The sequence below is a fragment of the Typopeltis vanoorti genome, chromosome 11 (genome assembly GCF_054136105.1).
Source record: "Typopeltis vanoorti isolate ZY-2024b chromosome 11, IOZ_Tvanoo_1.0, whole genome shotgun sequence".
In the NCBI taxonomy this organism is placed as follows: Eukaryota; Metazoa; Arthropoda; class Arachnida; order Uropygi; family Thelyphonidae; genus Typopeltis; species Typopeltis vanoorti.
In genome coordinates this window covers 98581101-98598179 of record NC_143559.1, presented here as the reverse complement: position 1 = coordinate 98598179, position 17079 = coordinate 98581101, and the positions used below count along the sequence as shown (strand labels likewise).

General features: G+C 33.8%; 1 protein-coding gene across 2 annotated transcripts in view; it reads left to right on the top strand.

Moving 5' to 3' along the window:
* Elp1 (elongator complex protein 1) overlaps positions 1-17079 on the top strand; it is a 215592-nt gene that overhangs the window by 18265 nt on the left and 180248 nt on the right. Inside the window, exons 7-10 of one of the 2 annotated variants that reach the window (XM_090400177.1) lie at positions 2297-2396; positions 12165-12255; positions 14433-14556; positions 15772-15859. In XM_090400177.1, the coding sequence (XP_090256303.1) occupies positions 2297-2396; positions 12165-12255; positions 14433-14556; positions 15772-15859 (403 nt within the window). Of the gene's footprint in view, positions 1-2296; positions 2406-12164; positions 12256-14432; positions 14557-15771; positions 15860-17079 lie in introns of both variants that reach the window. The other variant, XM_090400176.1, reaches the window with a different exon arrangement.

Here is a 17079-nt window from a genome sequence, read left to right as displayed (position 1 = left end):
GCTTTTATTCTGATATCTGTTTTAATTTATAGTATTTCATTCTGATATCTGCTTTAATTTATAGTATTTCATTCTGATATCTGCTTTAATTTATAGTATTTCAGAGAGAAATTAAAAGTCCCTGAAAATTGAAGAATGAATGGGAAGAGTGGGATTGGAAACTGTATGCTTAATAATGGTGTCTTATTGTTATGGTGTTAAACTTGAGCTAGTTGGTTGGAAGAGTGTAGTAATGATCTGTACTGTAATATAATTTTAAAAATCAAATCATGCTCATTTTGCATATCAATTTCATTACCCTAGAAACTTTTCATTTTTGCTTTTTTCTGTATGCTAAATAATTCCTTGGCTTCCATAATTGAGTTGTGAGAAAATGTTACGATGTTTTATTCTTGAGTAGGAAATACCCAAGTTCTTGAATGATGTGAAAGACCTTAATTCAAATGTGAAAGCTTTTTAATTGAAAAGTCAATTTCATATGGAGGGTGGCAAGAGTTTCCTTCCTGGAAATTCAGATTTTTCTTTCTGCTTAATGTGCAAAACTACCCAGAGAACATAAACACATATTTATACAAACAGCAGATAGAAAAGTTGTCACTGTGGTGCCTGAATGATGACAAGCACATCCATTCCATTACTTCACTATGAGGATACTTGTAGCTATAGCTTGAACAGATCAAAGAGAATAAGGAAAAAGAAGAAATGATAGTCTTTCATGCTTTATAATGTATGATATCATTCTCTCTTCTCTTCTACTTTCTTTAAACCAACAAATACACAAATATACCAAAAATTGAACAGAGTCATAACTCAGTCATATGACACACTAGGTTCAAAACCACCATCATATGGCAAATCATTACTTTTTTTTTTTTTTTTTTTTTTTGCATTTGTAGATGCCCATAATGGTTTAATAATATTTTTAAGCAATCATAAATGTGTATAAATGTTGTAAACATTTATTTATGTCAGATATGCAAAGAATTTTATTTATTTATTTTTTTGAATAGCTTAGCAACCAGTTTGGTCATCGCTCCACAGTGTGATGACCAAACTCTTAATTTCTTCTTTTCACTTTTAATCTCTCTCAATCCTGTCTTCCACTATGCCATCACACACATTTGCACATGTATTCTCTGTTATGCCTATTACTTCAATCTCTCGACCTGACCTGCACTTCTAATGTGCTTGCTTTTGTGACATTTTCGACACACTCTTATCACCATTAGCTTTCGAACCAAAGTCCATTCACCTGAGTACATTTCACAGACATTGCATTAAACAAAGTCTCTCTGGTTGAATTCCTCGAACAGTGATTCATTGGATGCCATTGTTCTGTTTTGCATTGTGCCATGTGCCACTCTATGTAACTTACTATACATATAGTATTGCTCTGATATGTTACTTGTTTAAGAAACTGTACATTTAATAAAAGAAGATTTCCATATAATAAGTAGCCTCTGACTTACTGTATGGTACTGATGGCCTGAGTAACTTGCCTTTTCCTAATTGTCATTTTGATTTGGTAGTATTGATCTTAGTCAAATGATCTCACGATCACCAAGTTTTATTTCTGTTGAAGTCGGGTTCAGCCACCCAAGATGCCCAAGTGCATGGATCAATGAATTTTCCAGAGATGCCGATCTTTTAAAAAGTTTTTTTTTTTTAATATTCATTTTAAATATGAATTTTCCTTGATACTCTAGATCAGGGGTTCCCAACCTTTTTCCACTTGTGTACCATTTTAAACCCATTTCTATAAATTGTACCCCTCGTTTATAAAATAGCTGTTTTTAAATACTGACATTTATTGTTCCATAACTAACGTTTTGCATTTTGTTTACTTTACTTGTTTTTTGGCCATTACTGATTATTTTTCATGTACCTGAGGGGGTACATGTACCACCGGTCAGGAACCGATGCTCTAGATTCATGTGAAAGAAATTTCTTTAAAATTAATTTTTCATTCCCTTGCAATACAAAATGGAAAAATGTCTTGAGTATCCACCCCTTTAATATCTACCAGTTGCATGTATTCCAAATAGTTTGCCTATTTCATAACAAATAAATTCTAGGGTAGCTTAATGAATTTAATGGAAAAATAGTAGAGTGCATGTAATGACACCTCTCCCACCCCTTTGAACGATTCAACTGGCACATTCTGGTATAAGAATATTTAAATGCTATTACTAGCTGTGTAAGATACCCATATCATCTTAGACTGTTGGAGAGTTAACACAGAATAACTGATAAATAATAACTTCGCTTCATTTCTTTGTGTAATTTTGTTTTTCAGCCTGCTCAAAAGGCTTCCTCTTGGGATGATAAGAAACACAGAATATGTTGGAGAGGAGATGGAGAGTTTTTTGCCACATCTTCTGTTGATTCTCAACAAGGTAAGAATGGTAAGATGTGAAAGGTTAATTTGAAATTACCTAAAGTGTTTTATACACTGAAGTATATAATACTCTTAAGCTCACAACGTTTATCAGTTATCTCATGTTAGAGTAACAAAAAATTAGGTGTCTGTCTTGTTCACTTCATTATTATATGTTTAAATTTAAAGCCAAAAATGATGCTTCGTTCTTGTTTTATATTCTTCATAATAAGGAAATAAATGTCCATTTTTGGTTTATTTATGTTTCAAGTTCTTAACATTTTTTTCCTCCCTTTTGATGAGTTGCGGTTAACTGAATTTTAGTTTATTTGTGGTTGAGCTGAAAATTTTGAATTTATCCATAATAAAGCTTAATGATATAACTGACACCAAGAGAGAAAAAATACATTTATTAAACTCACTATTATTTTGCTGGTTTTCTACCCAGCATCATCAGAGCATAATGAAACTGTGACAGGCACACATTACTAATCCAAGTAATTGTAGAAACAATTTAAATTCTAGCTGATACCTGATGTCCTGTCAAAGATACATTAGCTTAAAGTGAGATGATATCAAAATTGACTATGATGTCAAATCTGATATCACCTCACTTAAATTGTCTATTAATGTTTTAAAGCATAGTTCAGAAAGCCTGGACAGAGGGACGAATTCCCGATGATTGGAGTAGAGCTCTCATAGTACCCATATATAAAAAGGGAAATAAAACTGCATGTGAGAATTACAGAGGTATTTCCCTACTGAGTGTTCCTGGCAAGATCTATGCAAGTATACTTGAGAAACGGTTGAGAAGAATTGTGGAAGAAAAGCTTGGTGAAGAACAAGCTGGATTCAGGCCAAATAGAGGCTGTCAGGATCAGATCTTCACTTTACGACAAATAGTCGAGAAAGCATGGGAATATAACAAAGATCTGTATTTAAGTTTTGTCGATCTGGAAAAGGCATATGACAAGGTGCCAAGAGAGAAGCTATTCAATACGCTGCAGTTATATGGTGTCAATGGGACATTATATCAAGCAATACTTAGTCTTTATTTGAGTTGTAAGTCAGCAGTTAGAATTGAAGGAAGTACAGGAAGATGGTTTAATGTTAAATCTGGTGTGAGACAAGGATGTACGTTATCCCCTCTGTTATTCATTATCTATATGGATCACATTATGAAGGAAAATGGTATTAAACATGATATCAAAATTGGAGATGTTAATGTCAGCTCTTTGCTTTATGCGGATGATGTTATACTTCTAAATAAATCCGCTACAAGTCTGCAAGATTCTCTGACTAAATTGAATAGCTCTTGTAATAGATATGGTATGAAGGTCAGCAATAAAAAGACAAAGACAATGAAAATAGGCAGAATCATTGAAAATGTCAACTGTGTTGTGAATGGAGAACCTGTGGAACAAGTAAAACATTTCAGCTATTTAGGCACGATTTTTACTGAAGATGGTAAATTAAATATAGAAATAGACAACAGAATCAACAAAGGTGGGAAGTCAATTGAATAAATTCATATGGAATAAGAGAGAAATTAGTCGGAACACTAAATTAGCTGTATACAAGACTGTGTTCAAACCAGTTTTAACTTATGGATCTGAGAGCTGGGTCAGAAGTAAAACATTTGATGAAAGACTAGAGACCACAGATATGAGAGTCCTGAGAAAGATTATAGGCGTGAACAGATGGCATCAATGGCAGTATTATATTAAAAACGAGGATATTAGGAAAGAACTTGACATTGTCAGCATCCAGGAATGCGTTAGCAGAGCTAATCTCAGGTGGTATGGTCACTTAAACAGAATGGGCGAGGAAAGATTAGCAAAACAAGTGTTCTCTGCCAGGTTGGCAGGAAAACGACCGAGAGGAAGACCAAGATATAGGTGGATTGATACGGTACAAAGTGCTTTAGACGATAGAAATATAAGATCTGATAATATTGGAATGTTGACAAGTAACAGGCTGATTTGGAGGAAAATTGTAGATAGGAAATTAATAATGATGTAATTTTTTTCATGTAGTACTATCATATCCTGTACACCCCTTGAGGGTACATGGCAGGAATTTGATGATGATGATGTTTTAAAGTGCAAAGAATTTTTAATAGATGAGGGGGGAGTTGCCTAAAAGAGGAAAGTGATTTGGATAAATGCTTAGCCAATTTGTAGGTGGGGCTGTCTATGCTATGCATTCTGACATCATGGTCAGTTTTGATATCAGCTCACTTTTCACTAATGTACTTTTGACAGAGACCCTTGACCTTTATCAAGTCACATTTTTCCCCTGATATATTCAGATTCCCCATACAGTGTTTGAATAGTCCTACAGTGTCAGTGGGAAAAGATTTACAAGTAGATCCACTGTGTCATTTCTGTAAGGGAGTTGCAGAATCATTTGTAAAAAATAGTTTACATTTTATTGAAAAGGTAAAGGATATAAATATAGAACATTCAGACATCTTAGCAAGTTTAGATGTAATCAGTCTCATCACCAATGTACTCAGAAATAACACATTGGATCTACTTGTAAATCTTTTCCCACTGGACACTGTAGGACTATTTAAACACTGTATGGAAAACACTTATTTCATATTTCAAGACAAATATTGGGAACAAAAAGGACCTGCCATGGATTCTTGCCTTAGCCAACCTGTTTATGGAAATTTTGAAAATAATGCATTAAAAAACTATCAGAAGAAACCAAAAATTTGGTTATATTACATCAATGATATTTTTGTCATTTGGTCAGGAATGGTGGATCAGTTGATTGCTTTCAAAGATTATCTGAATGACTTGATATCCTTGTTGAAGTTAATGAAGAGGGAAAAAGGTTATCCTTTTCTGTATACAGAAAACTTACACAACGGGAAGATTTTCAAATGCTGCTTCACACCACCCATTACAAAAGATAGGCATAATTAAAACTTTACAAGACAGGGCATACAATATAAGAAGCTTGTCAATTAAAAGGAATGAAGAACTGGACTACGTGAAACAGAATCTCGCATTTAATTGTTATGAACCCCAAGACAGTCAGAAAAATTCTTAAAACACCTCCTGCAATTCCCTTACTTAAACAAGATTTCAAGAATGCAATCACACTTCTTTACATGAAGAATGTCACAGACAATGTGGTTGTGTTGCTCTGCAAGTACACATAACTGTGTTTTTTTTTTTTTATCTTTACAAAAAATATTAAGATTCCTACATCCACCAAAACCTCCACATCGCCCCATGAAAAACAGGTGTCTATGAGATTCATTGCTCTTGTGGCATATGTTATGTAGGCCAGACAAGAAAGTGAGGAGAGATTGGCATGTCTGAACACGTAAATGATGCCAAAAAAAGAAGAGAGCATAAATCAGGCCTGGCATGCCATACAACCACTACTGGCCATCAAATACTTTGGCAACAAACAAAAATGTCATATATTGATTGTAACTGTTTTACAAGAAAATTTAAAAAATCCCTTTTTTTGCAAATGTTAGGACCTCTACACAATGCAATAAAAATCAAAGCTTACATTTTACATTAAGTGTGGTATGCTTTCATCAAAAATTTAACTGCCGCAGACCTAGGATATAACATGCATGATACCACAGGACATGATAGCAACAACTAGCAATGTTCCAACACGCATGCAGTAACAAATTTACCATTTGTATTCTGGTTTATCAGTTATATGTAGTAGTTGTGAAGTTAAACATCTAATATGTGTAATTAATTGTTAATAGGTTTTTGTTGTGTAAAGCTTTTGTGTACCAGTACCCCTGATGATGTAAGTCTTATGACTTATGAAACTTGTTGGGTTTTAATTGCTCATTTTTATTAAACTCTTTATTAACATCATAATGTGGTCTCAATACTGAAAACTTCCCACAGAACCACTAAACCACAGAAACTTATGTTTGTAGTTTTCATGCTTGTTAAATATTCTCTAGGTTTAATAAATTCAGACAAAATTTGTACAGTAGACCTTCGATTTAATGGACAAAAAATTTCTGTTCCTAAAGGAAAAATTTAGAACCTTGTTTTTTATTCGTGAATAGAACATACTAAAATGTTGGGTCGATGAGTTCAGCATTATCTTATCATGCATGTGGTTTGGGCTTTGGGTATTATGTCATCTAGGTGAGGAAGGAGGTAAATAGTGAACAGGGATTGATTAGATGTGTAATAATATTATTTTATTCATAATTATACATCATAATAATATTTTAATATATTCTGTACATTGTAAGTTTATTGTTAATATGTTTTTAAAATACATTTCATTTAATGGACTTTCAGCAATATTGGACACCCCCTTTCCCCAATTAGTCCATTAAATTGAGAACTGTATTTATAACCAAAGCAAAGACAAAATATTTCCACCTACAGAAAGTTTCTAATATTAATTGTATAACTAGCTTACCAGAATCATCTCATAATATGTACTACTTTACATTAAAAATGTGATTCCTGTTGGAACATATTTTATTTTACATACAGTTGACTCACTGTAAAAAATTACAAAAAAAAAAAAAGTCCCAATTGAACCCAGTCAGCCACTGTTATAAAGAATCTCACTGTAACAAACTATTTGTGTGATCTGACAAGTTTGTCAATGATGGCATATAAGATTTCATTGTCTGATTATCATTGTAAATCTTATTGACTTCTGTTCAAAACTACTGATAAAACACACAGTATGCTTCCGAGGATTTCATATTATTACTATTATTATTATTTACATCAGACCTCCATTGAGTCAAAATACTCATTGCAAGAAGTCCACACTCGCATGTAAAAGATTAAACTTAGCCTTAAACCCATTCACAGTTTCTGCACTGACCACACTTTCAGACAATGTATTCCACTCACTACCACTCTCCATTCAAAGAACCTGCTTGCTCATGCCCTCATACAGCTTCTATGGATGGCCCCTTGTTCTACCCTTGTCTTCCTTTACTCTATGAAAAATCTCCTTTACATTAATCTGGTAATAATCCTTCGCCAACTTATATATCAATCACATCCCTTCTCCTTCTTCTACTTGCAAGGCTCTGCAAGTTCATCATCATCATCATCAAATTCCTGCCATGTACCCTCAAGGGGTGTACAGGATATGACAGTACTACATGAAAAAATTACATCATCACTAACTTCCTATCTACAATTTTCCTCCAAATCAGTCTGTTACTTGTCAAGACTCCAACATTATCAGATCTTATATTTCTATCGACTAAGGCACTTTGTACCGTATCAATCCACCTATATCTTGGTCTTCCTCTGGGTCGTTTTCCTGCCAACCTGGCAGAGAACACTTGTTTTGCTAATCTTTCCTCTTCCATTCTATTTAATTGACCATACCATCTGAGATTAGCTCTGCTAACGCATTCCTGGATGCTGACAATGTCAAGTTCTTTCCTAATATCCTCATTTTTAATATGATATTGCCATTGATGCCATCTGTTCACGCCTCTAATCTTTCTCAGGACTCTCATATCTGCGGTCTCTAGTCTTTGGTCAAGTGTTTTACTTCTGACCCAGCTCTCAGATCCATAAGTTAAAATTGGTTTGAACACAGTCTTGTATACAGCTAATTTAGTGTTCCGACTAATTTCTTTCTTATTCCATATGAATTTATTCACTTGACTTCCCACGATACCAGCTTTGCTGATTCTGTTGTCTATTTCTATATTTAGTTTACCATCTTCAGTAAAAATTGTGCCTAAGTAGCTGAAATGTTTTACTTGTTCCACCGGTTCTCCATTCACAACACAGTTGACATTTTCAATGATTCTGCCTATTTTCATTGTCTTTGTCTTTTTATTGCTGACCTTCATACCATATCTATTACAACAGCTATTCAATTTAGTCAGAGAATCTTGCAGACTTGTAGCGGATTTATTTAGAAGTATAACATCATCCGCATAAAGCAAAGAGCTGACATTAACATCTCCAATTTTGATATCAGGTTTAATACCACATTCCTTCATAATGTGATCCATATAGATAATGAATAACAGAGGGGATAATGTACATCCTTGTCTCACACCAGATTTAACATTAAACCATCTTCCTGTACTTCCTTCAATTCTAACTGCTGACTCACAACTCAAATAAAGACTAAGTATTGCTTGATATAATGCCCCATTGACACCATATAACTGCAGCGTATTGAATAGCTTCTCTCTTGGCACCTTGTCATATGCCTTTTCCAAATCGACAAAACTTAAATACAGATCTGCAAGTTACATTCCCTCAATCTGTCCTATCCCATTCTCCATTGACCTGAAACTGACTTAGTGAACCTTCTGAACTTTCTCTACTTGAAAACCATACAACCAAATCTGTGCACAGTAGTCCATATGTGGCCTGATCAAGAAACATAACTATAATATTGTGATTATGTTTCTTCTCTTTGACATCTCTTTGCTTCTACATGTTAAGGTTCCTATTCAAAACAATCCTAATGATTGTTTTGAGATATCAATTCCCCATGCACAACCCAATGATACCTACCTAACTGCCAATTACATATCCAATTCACTAATCTCTTATCCAATCCATTTCAATTTAGTTACCAGCTTGTTGTGTGGCAATCTGTCAGATACCTTTGAAAAATCCAAGTATTAAATATGGAACAGAAAATAGAATTAGCAAAGTGAGTATGGTAGGGAGCGAGTTGAATAAATTTCTATGGAATAAGAGGGAAATCAGTCAAAACACTAAAAACTAACTGTATACAAGATGGTGTTCAAACCAGTTTTAACTGGGTTAGAAATAAAACACTTCGAAGATTGGAGACAAAAGATATGAGAGTTCTGAGAAAGATTAGGGGAATGAACAGATGGCATCAATGGCAGTATTGTATTAAAAATAGAGATATTAGGAAGGAACATGACATTGTTAGCATTCAAGAATGTGTTGGCATTGCTAATCTCAGGTGGTATGGTCACTTAAACAGAATGGGTGATAGAAAGAGGTTAGGAAAACAAGTATTATTTTCCAGAATGGCAGGAAAAAAATCCAGAGAAAGACTAAAATCTAGGTGGATTGATACAGTAAAAAGTACTGTAAAAGAGAGATATATAAAATATGATAATATTGAAGTCTTGACAGATAACAGATTAATTTGGAGGAAAATTGTCAATAGGAAGTTAGTAATGATGTAACTTTTTCATGTGGTACTACCATACTATCCTGTATACCCCTTGAGGGTACTAGTCAGGAATTTGATAATGATGATGAAGTATACCACTGTATGTGCATCTCCCCTATACAGTGAATTTATCACCTTGTTGTATTACACAAGCAGATTGCAAAAAAATTATCTCCTGATTACGATCCCCCATAGCTTACTCGGTTTGGACAATGCCCTTTTGTTGGAAAGACCTGGGTTTGAATCTCATCTAGGACATGAAGAACTTTTATCTGGGCTTTTCAGTTGAAGATGAGTTAGCCAGTCTCATATGCAGGTAGCATGCAAGCAGGCGAGCCAGCCATTAGACTATGCACAATTAACAGACATAATAACACTTTCCTTATAGCTTGAGTTGCTTCAGTCATAAATCCAAATGAACCAAACCTCACTTTAACAAACCCATTCTGACCATGGAGAATACTGCTATCATCAACACAGTTCTGAATCCTAATCCTCACCAATTTCTCTAATGCCTTAACGACATCTCCAGACACAAGATTGGGCTATAATTTGTTGCCTCGGTCTTATCCCTCCACTTTTGTGAAGTAGAACAATTTTTCCCACTTTCCACTCTTTTGGGATTTACCCTGCTTCAAGATTCATGTGACAAGGTTGCTGTTAGTTCCCTGGAGCATTTCTTCCAAATGCACAGTGATATATTGTTAAGTTCTACTGTTTATTAACATCAAGTTTACTTAATTTCTCGCATACCTTCAGCTCACTTGCCATCTGTCTCTCCTCCACCCTGATAAACAGCTCATTAAATACTTTGATTATATCCTCTGCATCAGTTACCAATCTACTGTTGTCATCAACTAACATCATCTTGTGATTTCCATTCTTTCTTGTCTTGGCTGGCTAATTTCTGCTCATACTGCAAAAGTTCAGTATGAGCAAAAATTAGCCAAGTCACCTTCCTGGCCTGTTCCATGCAACTGGGCTATACCAACATTCATCTTGTGTTGCTTCTAGAGTGCATTCTTTGATTTCACCCTTGCTGTTTATCACCCTTGGAATGCACTGAGACATTACTGCTGTTAAATAGTTCTTGATCAATGTCTAAGCAACATCTGTCTCCTTTCCACTCAACTTCCCTTTTCATGTTATAGCTCTTAGCAACCACTGACCCTATAATTCCACATTATATCCCTTTTCACAGAAGTTCTCATATGACTGGCAACAGCCTAGGTGATTACTTCATGGTCATGTTCACCAACTAGGAGGAAGATTAGACACCCATTCACAAGCACATCAGATCTATGACTCAACCCTTGTGTGCCTCCATTGCATATTGCATTACATGTTCCTTAAGAACTCAAGAAATTCATTCTCCTTATGCCCTGATGCTAGCTCTTCATTCCTGTCAATATTGCCATAATGATGACCTTTCTCTTGCTCACCAAGCCAAGCTGTCTATATTTTTCTGTCTGCACCCTCAGCATTCCCAGGTCTGTAGCAACACCAACTAAATATCTTATCCTGTCAACCTCCACCTCACATCATACTGCTTTAAAACCACTGCCACTATTTGCTCCTTTTATATGTCTACTGGAGACATAATTCCTCTTCTATCATCAGAGTACTCTCCTCAAGCAAAACCAAGCCATTCCTGTCAGGATATCATTCTCATCCAAGCATGGTTTACTTATTCCAGCTATTTGTGGGTAAATAAACTCAATCATCTCAACAATTCCATTTCCTTTATTTCTAATACTCCTGGCATTCACAAATAAGCATAGCAATTTATTTCTTGGTCTATAACTAGCTCTACCCCATGCAACCCCTCATCTGTGACCATATATCTTCCCCATCTGAACTACTTTCCATGCATCTCAGGCCATCCCATGCTTATGCTGACAATCCCCATATATGCTATATTTATACAGAGCAGTTTTTCCCACACTTTCACTACCCACATATCCTTTTTGAAATTTTAGTAACACTGGTATATCCTCCCTCCCCTAGGCAAAGGCAGTTTGAGAGAATTTATACATATATTTCATTTTTAAAAAATTATTAAATACACTGCAATAAATACAAACATGATTAAATATGTATAGATGCATGTAGGGGTGGTGAAACAATCACCGAGGACTGTTATAATTTAAGATACGAATTATTCCAAAAGTTAGCAGAGAGCTTTGGCTATGTTATTCAAACTGTTTAGATCTAAGCTTTTAAAGCAAATAAATAAAGCAAAATAACATTCCATGTGGTTGGAATGTTATTTTGCAATCAACCAGAAGCTGCTCTAATGGAGGTCTGTTGATACATGTCAAGACATATTTTATTTAAAACTTCCTTTAAATTTTTTAATTATTGAAAAATTAACAATGAAATAGATGACATGCTCTAATATGTGAAAATATGGCCATAAATATATAGAACTAAAGAAAGTGCTGCAAACCTCCAGGGATGCACATCCCACACTTTGGGAAACACTGATATAAAGAAAATTAAAATTAATTTCTTTATTTTTAATTTAGCTCATCTGCATTTTTGGATAGTGTACCATTCTTTGAATCTTTGTTATGGAAGTAGTGAAATAAATTTGAATAAAATGTAAATTCGAATACTATTATAGGTTGCAGAAGGATAAGAATATGGAATAGAGAAGCTGTATTGTTGTGCACTGGAGAGGAAGTGGATGGTTTAGAGCAGACTTTAAATTGGAGGTAGTTTTTGCATTTCATTATGCATATACCTAACTATTTTAGTAAAGTTAGATCTTTGTATAGTTGATTCTCAGTATAGCAGACTAATGGAGGACCATGGGAATAGTTTTACTGTGTAGTTTGCTATAGTGAAATTTTTTTTAGCGTAACATTGTACCTGTGGAGCTTTGGTGTAGACTTTTCAGTAGTTTGTTATAGTGAGAGTCAACTGTACTTCTAAATATCTTAAAATTTGGACAATTTTAAGATATTTAATTATTTATTGAACTTTAAGTTTTGAAATTCTGTAATAGAAACATGATTAGGTAAAGCACTATATATACACCTGTGATGAATTCCAACAGATGATCATAGTAAGCATTTTGAAATATACTATAACTACACATTGTTAAAATAAATAAAGATACACACAAGCTATTGTTTCAGAACATAAATAATATAATCAATTCTCACTATAAGCAAGCTCATAGAGACCACAAGAATAGTTTGTTTAATTATAATGTATTATCCCATTTTCTCTTGCATGTTAGGCCCAGTCACCTGTTGTGGCCAAGCAACTTGGCTTGTTTGAAACCTAATTAATGGTCTTATAAGGTGGTTAATCCTATTTGCTTAGTATATCATGTCTGTCAATTACATGTGTTTTTCTACCTGGTTTGCCTGTTTTGTGGGAGGAAATCCTGCCATCCCAATATGAGACCATCTGACTCACCTTCAGTTGAAAAGCTCTGATACAGGTTCTTTGCATCCTAGAGTGGATTCAACTGGTCTTTCCTTCCAAATGGTATTATCAAAACTGTTTGAGCTATGCAGTCTCTGTAGTTTATTATAGTGAATTTCTTTTAGCACAGTATTATACACAGAGAGATCTTTGGGTCTAGGATATCTTGGTCATTTTCTATAGTGAGAGTTACTGGTTACTGTATTTTGCATCAAAGCAATATTAATTTTGTTATTCGTCATAAACATATTATTAACCTCATTATTTCATTAGAAATACTGACACAGTAAAAGCTATTTATATTAAAAGAATGAGTAGGTTTTAATTTAATTTAGAAAGAATCCATTAAGCTGCATAATATTAAGATACCATCCTAGCTTTACATTGAACTAATGCCAACATCATAAGGGAACAAGGAAAAAAAAAACAAAAAAAAACTAATTACTGATAGAAAGCAAAAAGTAGTTACTTTAAAATATGTGTAAAAGACAGACCTGTGACCTAAACCATTACTACCAGCTGTATGTTCATTTATAGTGTAAACTAGGGGGCTCTGACGCCTATGGTACCTCCCCCCCGAGTTCCGGACTGGTAGACCGGTTCTCCTTGAATTCTGATGACTCGAAGGCCCCCCGACTTCTGGACTGGTAGGCTGGTTCTTCTTGAATTCTGATGACTCGAATTTTGAAAACTTGAAAGGGGATATCCTCCAATTCCCCCCCCCCCCCAAGTTCCAGACTGGTAGGCCGGTTCTCCTTGAATTCTGATGACTCGAAAGCGTCCTCAGTACCTACGCCACCCAACTCCCTGAGTTCCAGACTGGTAGGCCAGTTCTCCTTGAATTGTGATAACTCAAATTTTGAAGACTCGACACTCAGGGTAGCCCTGTGTTTCAAATAACTTGACAAAAAACATGACACAAAAACATTACAAAAAAATCTTATCATTTTATATTATAGAGTAGATTCTGAGCTGATTCCCAAAATGTATATAATTGGAAACAGCAAATCATAATGAAAGAGTTCTCTAGTTTGTGTATATAGAAAAGTTGTGCCTTTGACCACTGGATTTTGTTTTTTGCTCTAAATTCATTTTATTCGTGATAGAAAATTCAGTCATATTCTGATCTTAGAGAATATGAATGACTGTTGATTTGATTTGGATTTGTGCCAAAGGAATTCTTTTGCACACTCCAAATTAAATTATGTTCACCATGCGTAATACCATTATAGTCTCCTCACTGTTTATTAATTTCAGTAGTGGGTTAAGATTTATTAATGAAATGAGACTCATGAAATAATTTTTTGGTGATTCATAATTATTTAAACGACGTTTCAATTATTTGATTTAAAATCGATGTGTAATTTAAATGTGTAAAAGCTACTTTTATATTCAGTGAGTTTATTTCAGAAATGGAATTTAATAATGAGTTTTTATTTTACATTTGTATTTCCAGGCCCTCAGGAAACCTTATTACGTCAACGCAGCAATTGCCAAATAAACATGAAGTAATATTTTTTGAAAAGAATGGCTTAAGACATGGAGAGTTTACTTTACCTTTCCCTCCTCAAACATTCTGTGTGAGTTTTTATTTCTTGTATGATATAATGTTTTAAATATAGTAAATTGCAGTTTGGATGCATTATCCAAATTTCATGAAGAAGGGAAAGGAAATGTTTATTGGTATAATTTTTACCTATATATCACAGACATTATCAGTACAAGAAAAGGAGGGGGGGGGGCAACATACCAGACAACTTCAGAGAAAATAACTTTAACAAAGCACATACTACCTTACCATTAGTAAGGTAGCAAATGATCAATAAATTCTTATAGTTAAACTAAGAAATGTTAGTTTTCTATTCACTTCTTTCTGCAAGAACATAGATCATCTACATTTCCACCCTGGTTGGCTAAGTGGTCGATGCATCTGCTCTCGAAGGTCACAAGTTCAAATTCCATCATGGGCATAATGATGGAATTTAATGTTTCTGATTGTCTTTAGGTGGAAGGTGAATTTCATTGCCTTGTGTGAAACCACTGCCCTGCTTATTGGAGACCTGAAGTGGCTTGAGAGGTTCCATGTTTGGTTTCTAGAGTAGGGTTTCTTGCTTATGTAGAAAATAAATTAAGAAAATTATGAAAATTAATAAATATAGAATAAAAAATTCATAGCCCACACACGGTGCTAATGTACTATAGGCTTAGAATGTTTCATGAGTGAAAATCACATAAAAATAATAATAATATAACAATGCAGATGCTCTTCTGTGGCAAATCCTGATTTTTTTTCATATTCACAAGTTATTCTCAGATGACCAAAAGAAGTTATTTTATGTTTCAGCTATAACAGTTGATTCTAATGATTTACAGGAGTGGAATAATCCCCAGATCATAAAACAACTACATTTCATAATTGAATAAAAATTGTCTGATTTAAACAATATATTTTTTAAATGTTAATAAATTTAACATCAAAATTTCTCAGTGTCCTGTCACAGCCAAGTAACTTGGCTTCTTAGATATCCCAGTTACTAAATATCTGTCCAGTCAGTGCAGTTTGTTTTATATGGATGGGAGAAAATGCATCGATGCTAGTTTTTTTTTTTTTTTTTTTTTTTTTTAACAGTACAAAATTCATTTACAACTGAATTCCTTCATATTTCTTTTGAACATTTATATATTCCTAAAATTAGATTGTTCGAGACACTTACCTTTCATAATTATGAATTAAACTGTTTTTAAGGAAATTAAAAATAATAGTATGGTTAATGTTCATCTTATTTTTATTTCAGATAAAAGATATATTATGGAATAGTGATTCTTCTGTTCTTCTAGTGTGGGGTTACAACATTTTGTCAGTTGAGAAATCAACATCTTCTGGTAACTTGTTTTACGTAATTGAAACTGACCTTGTGTATTATTATTAAAATAAATAAATTAAAGTTGCTTAACTTAACCGAGTGCATACTGTTGTATTATAATCAAAATAATAATCTGCTTGTAGTAATAACAATTATGTAACTAAATAATAATTCACTTAATTATAACAATTTATCAATGCTATAACATTGCTTAATTGTTATGATGATAATCAAGTGTCATAACATTCAGTTTATTATAACACTGAATAATTCTTGGATCAGTAATATTTTGATATATAGCTTATAATATTTGGTCTATAATCCATGTAGTAATTTTTCTTTCATTTCTTTTTTTCCATTAATTATGTTATTGTGCTGATTTAATCTAAAGACCCTTTATGAATATAGCCAACAATGCTCTTTGGTTTGGAAAGACCCGGGTTCAAATCCTATCTAGAATGTAAAAACCTTTGTCATGATTTTTCAGCTGAAGGTGAATTAGCTGGTCTCATACAGAGGTAGCAGGGTTTTCCCCTCCCAGAAACTCAGATTTTTCATCCCACAAAGCAGACAATGTTTATAGCAGGTTTGTCTTTCTAGCAGCTAGCAATAAACAGTTTGTTTCTATTTTAGGCACATAATATTTTTTGCTTTTTTATCCTTTTCAGAACCAAACGGAATTTTTTTTTCCCTCTAATTGTTGTCATATGATAGATTTTAAGATCATATCTGAAACTTATAGGATAATGCTATCCTGTAAGTTTCTGATATGCTCAGAACTTGGAACTAATTTTTATCATAATTTGAGGTTGTTCCATGAACTCCATCTGACTATGGCATATTTCCAACACTTAACAAAATACAGGTAACCCTCATATAATGCAGTACTTATACAATGTGGTCTACAAATTGTAGTAACCCTTATTCATCATGGTACTTATACAATGCAGTTTCGATATAACACGGTCTGCAAATTGTAATAACCCTTTATATTTTCAGATGTTTTCCACCCCACGACTTAAAAATCAAATTTCATCTTCGTTAAATTTTTGTCTGCTTGTATCATGCATGTAGTTATAAGTAGTGAATTTATATTAGGGGAAATACCATTCAGCAGGTTACAGCTAGCATATTTGAAAATTGTTTTTTCAAATGTTTTGTACCGATGTAGAAAGTTACACAAAGAAAAAGAATATCGACTTCAAAATTCTACTAATTTTAGATAACACACCAGGCCAC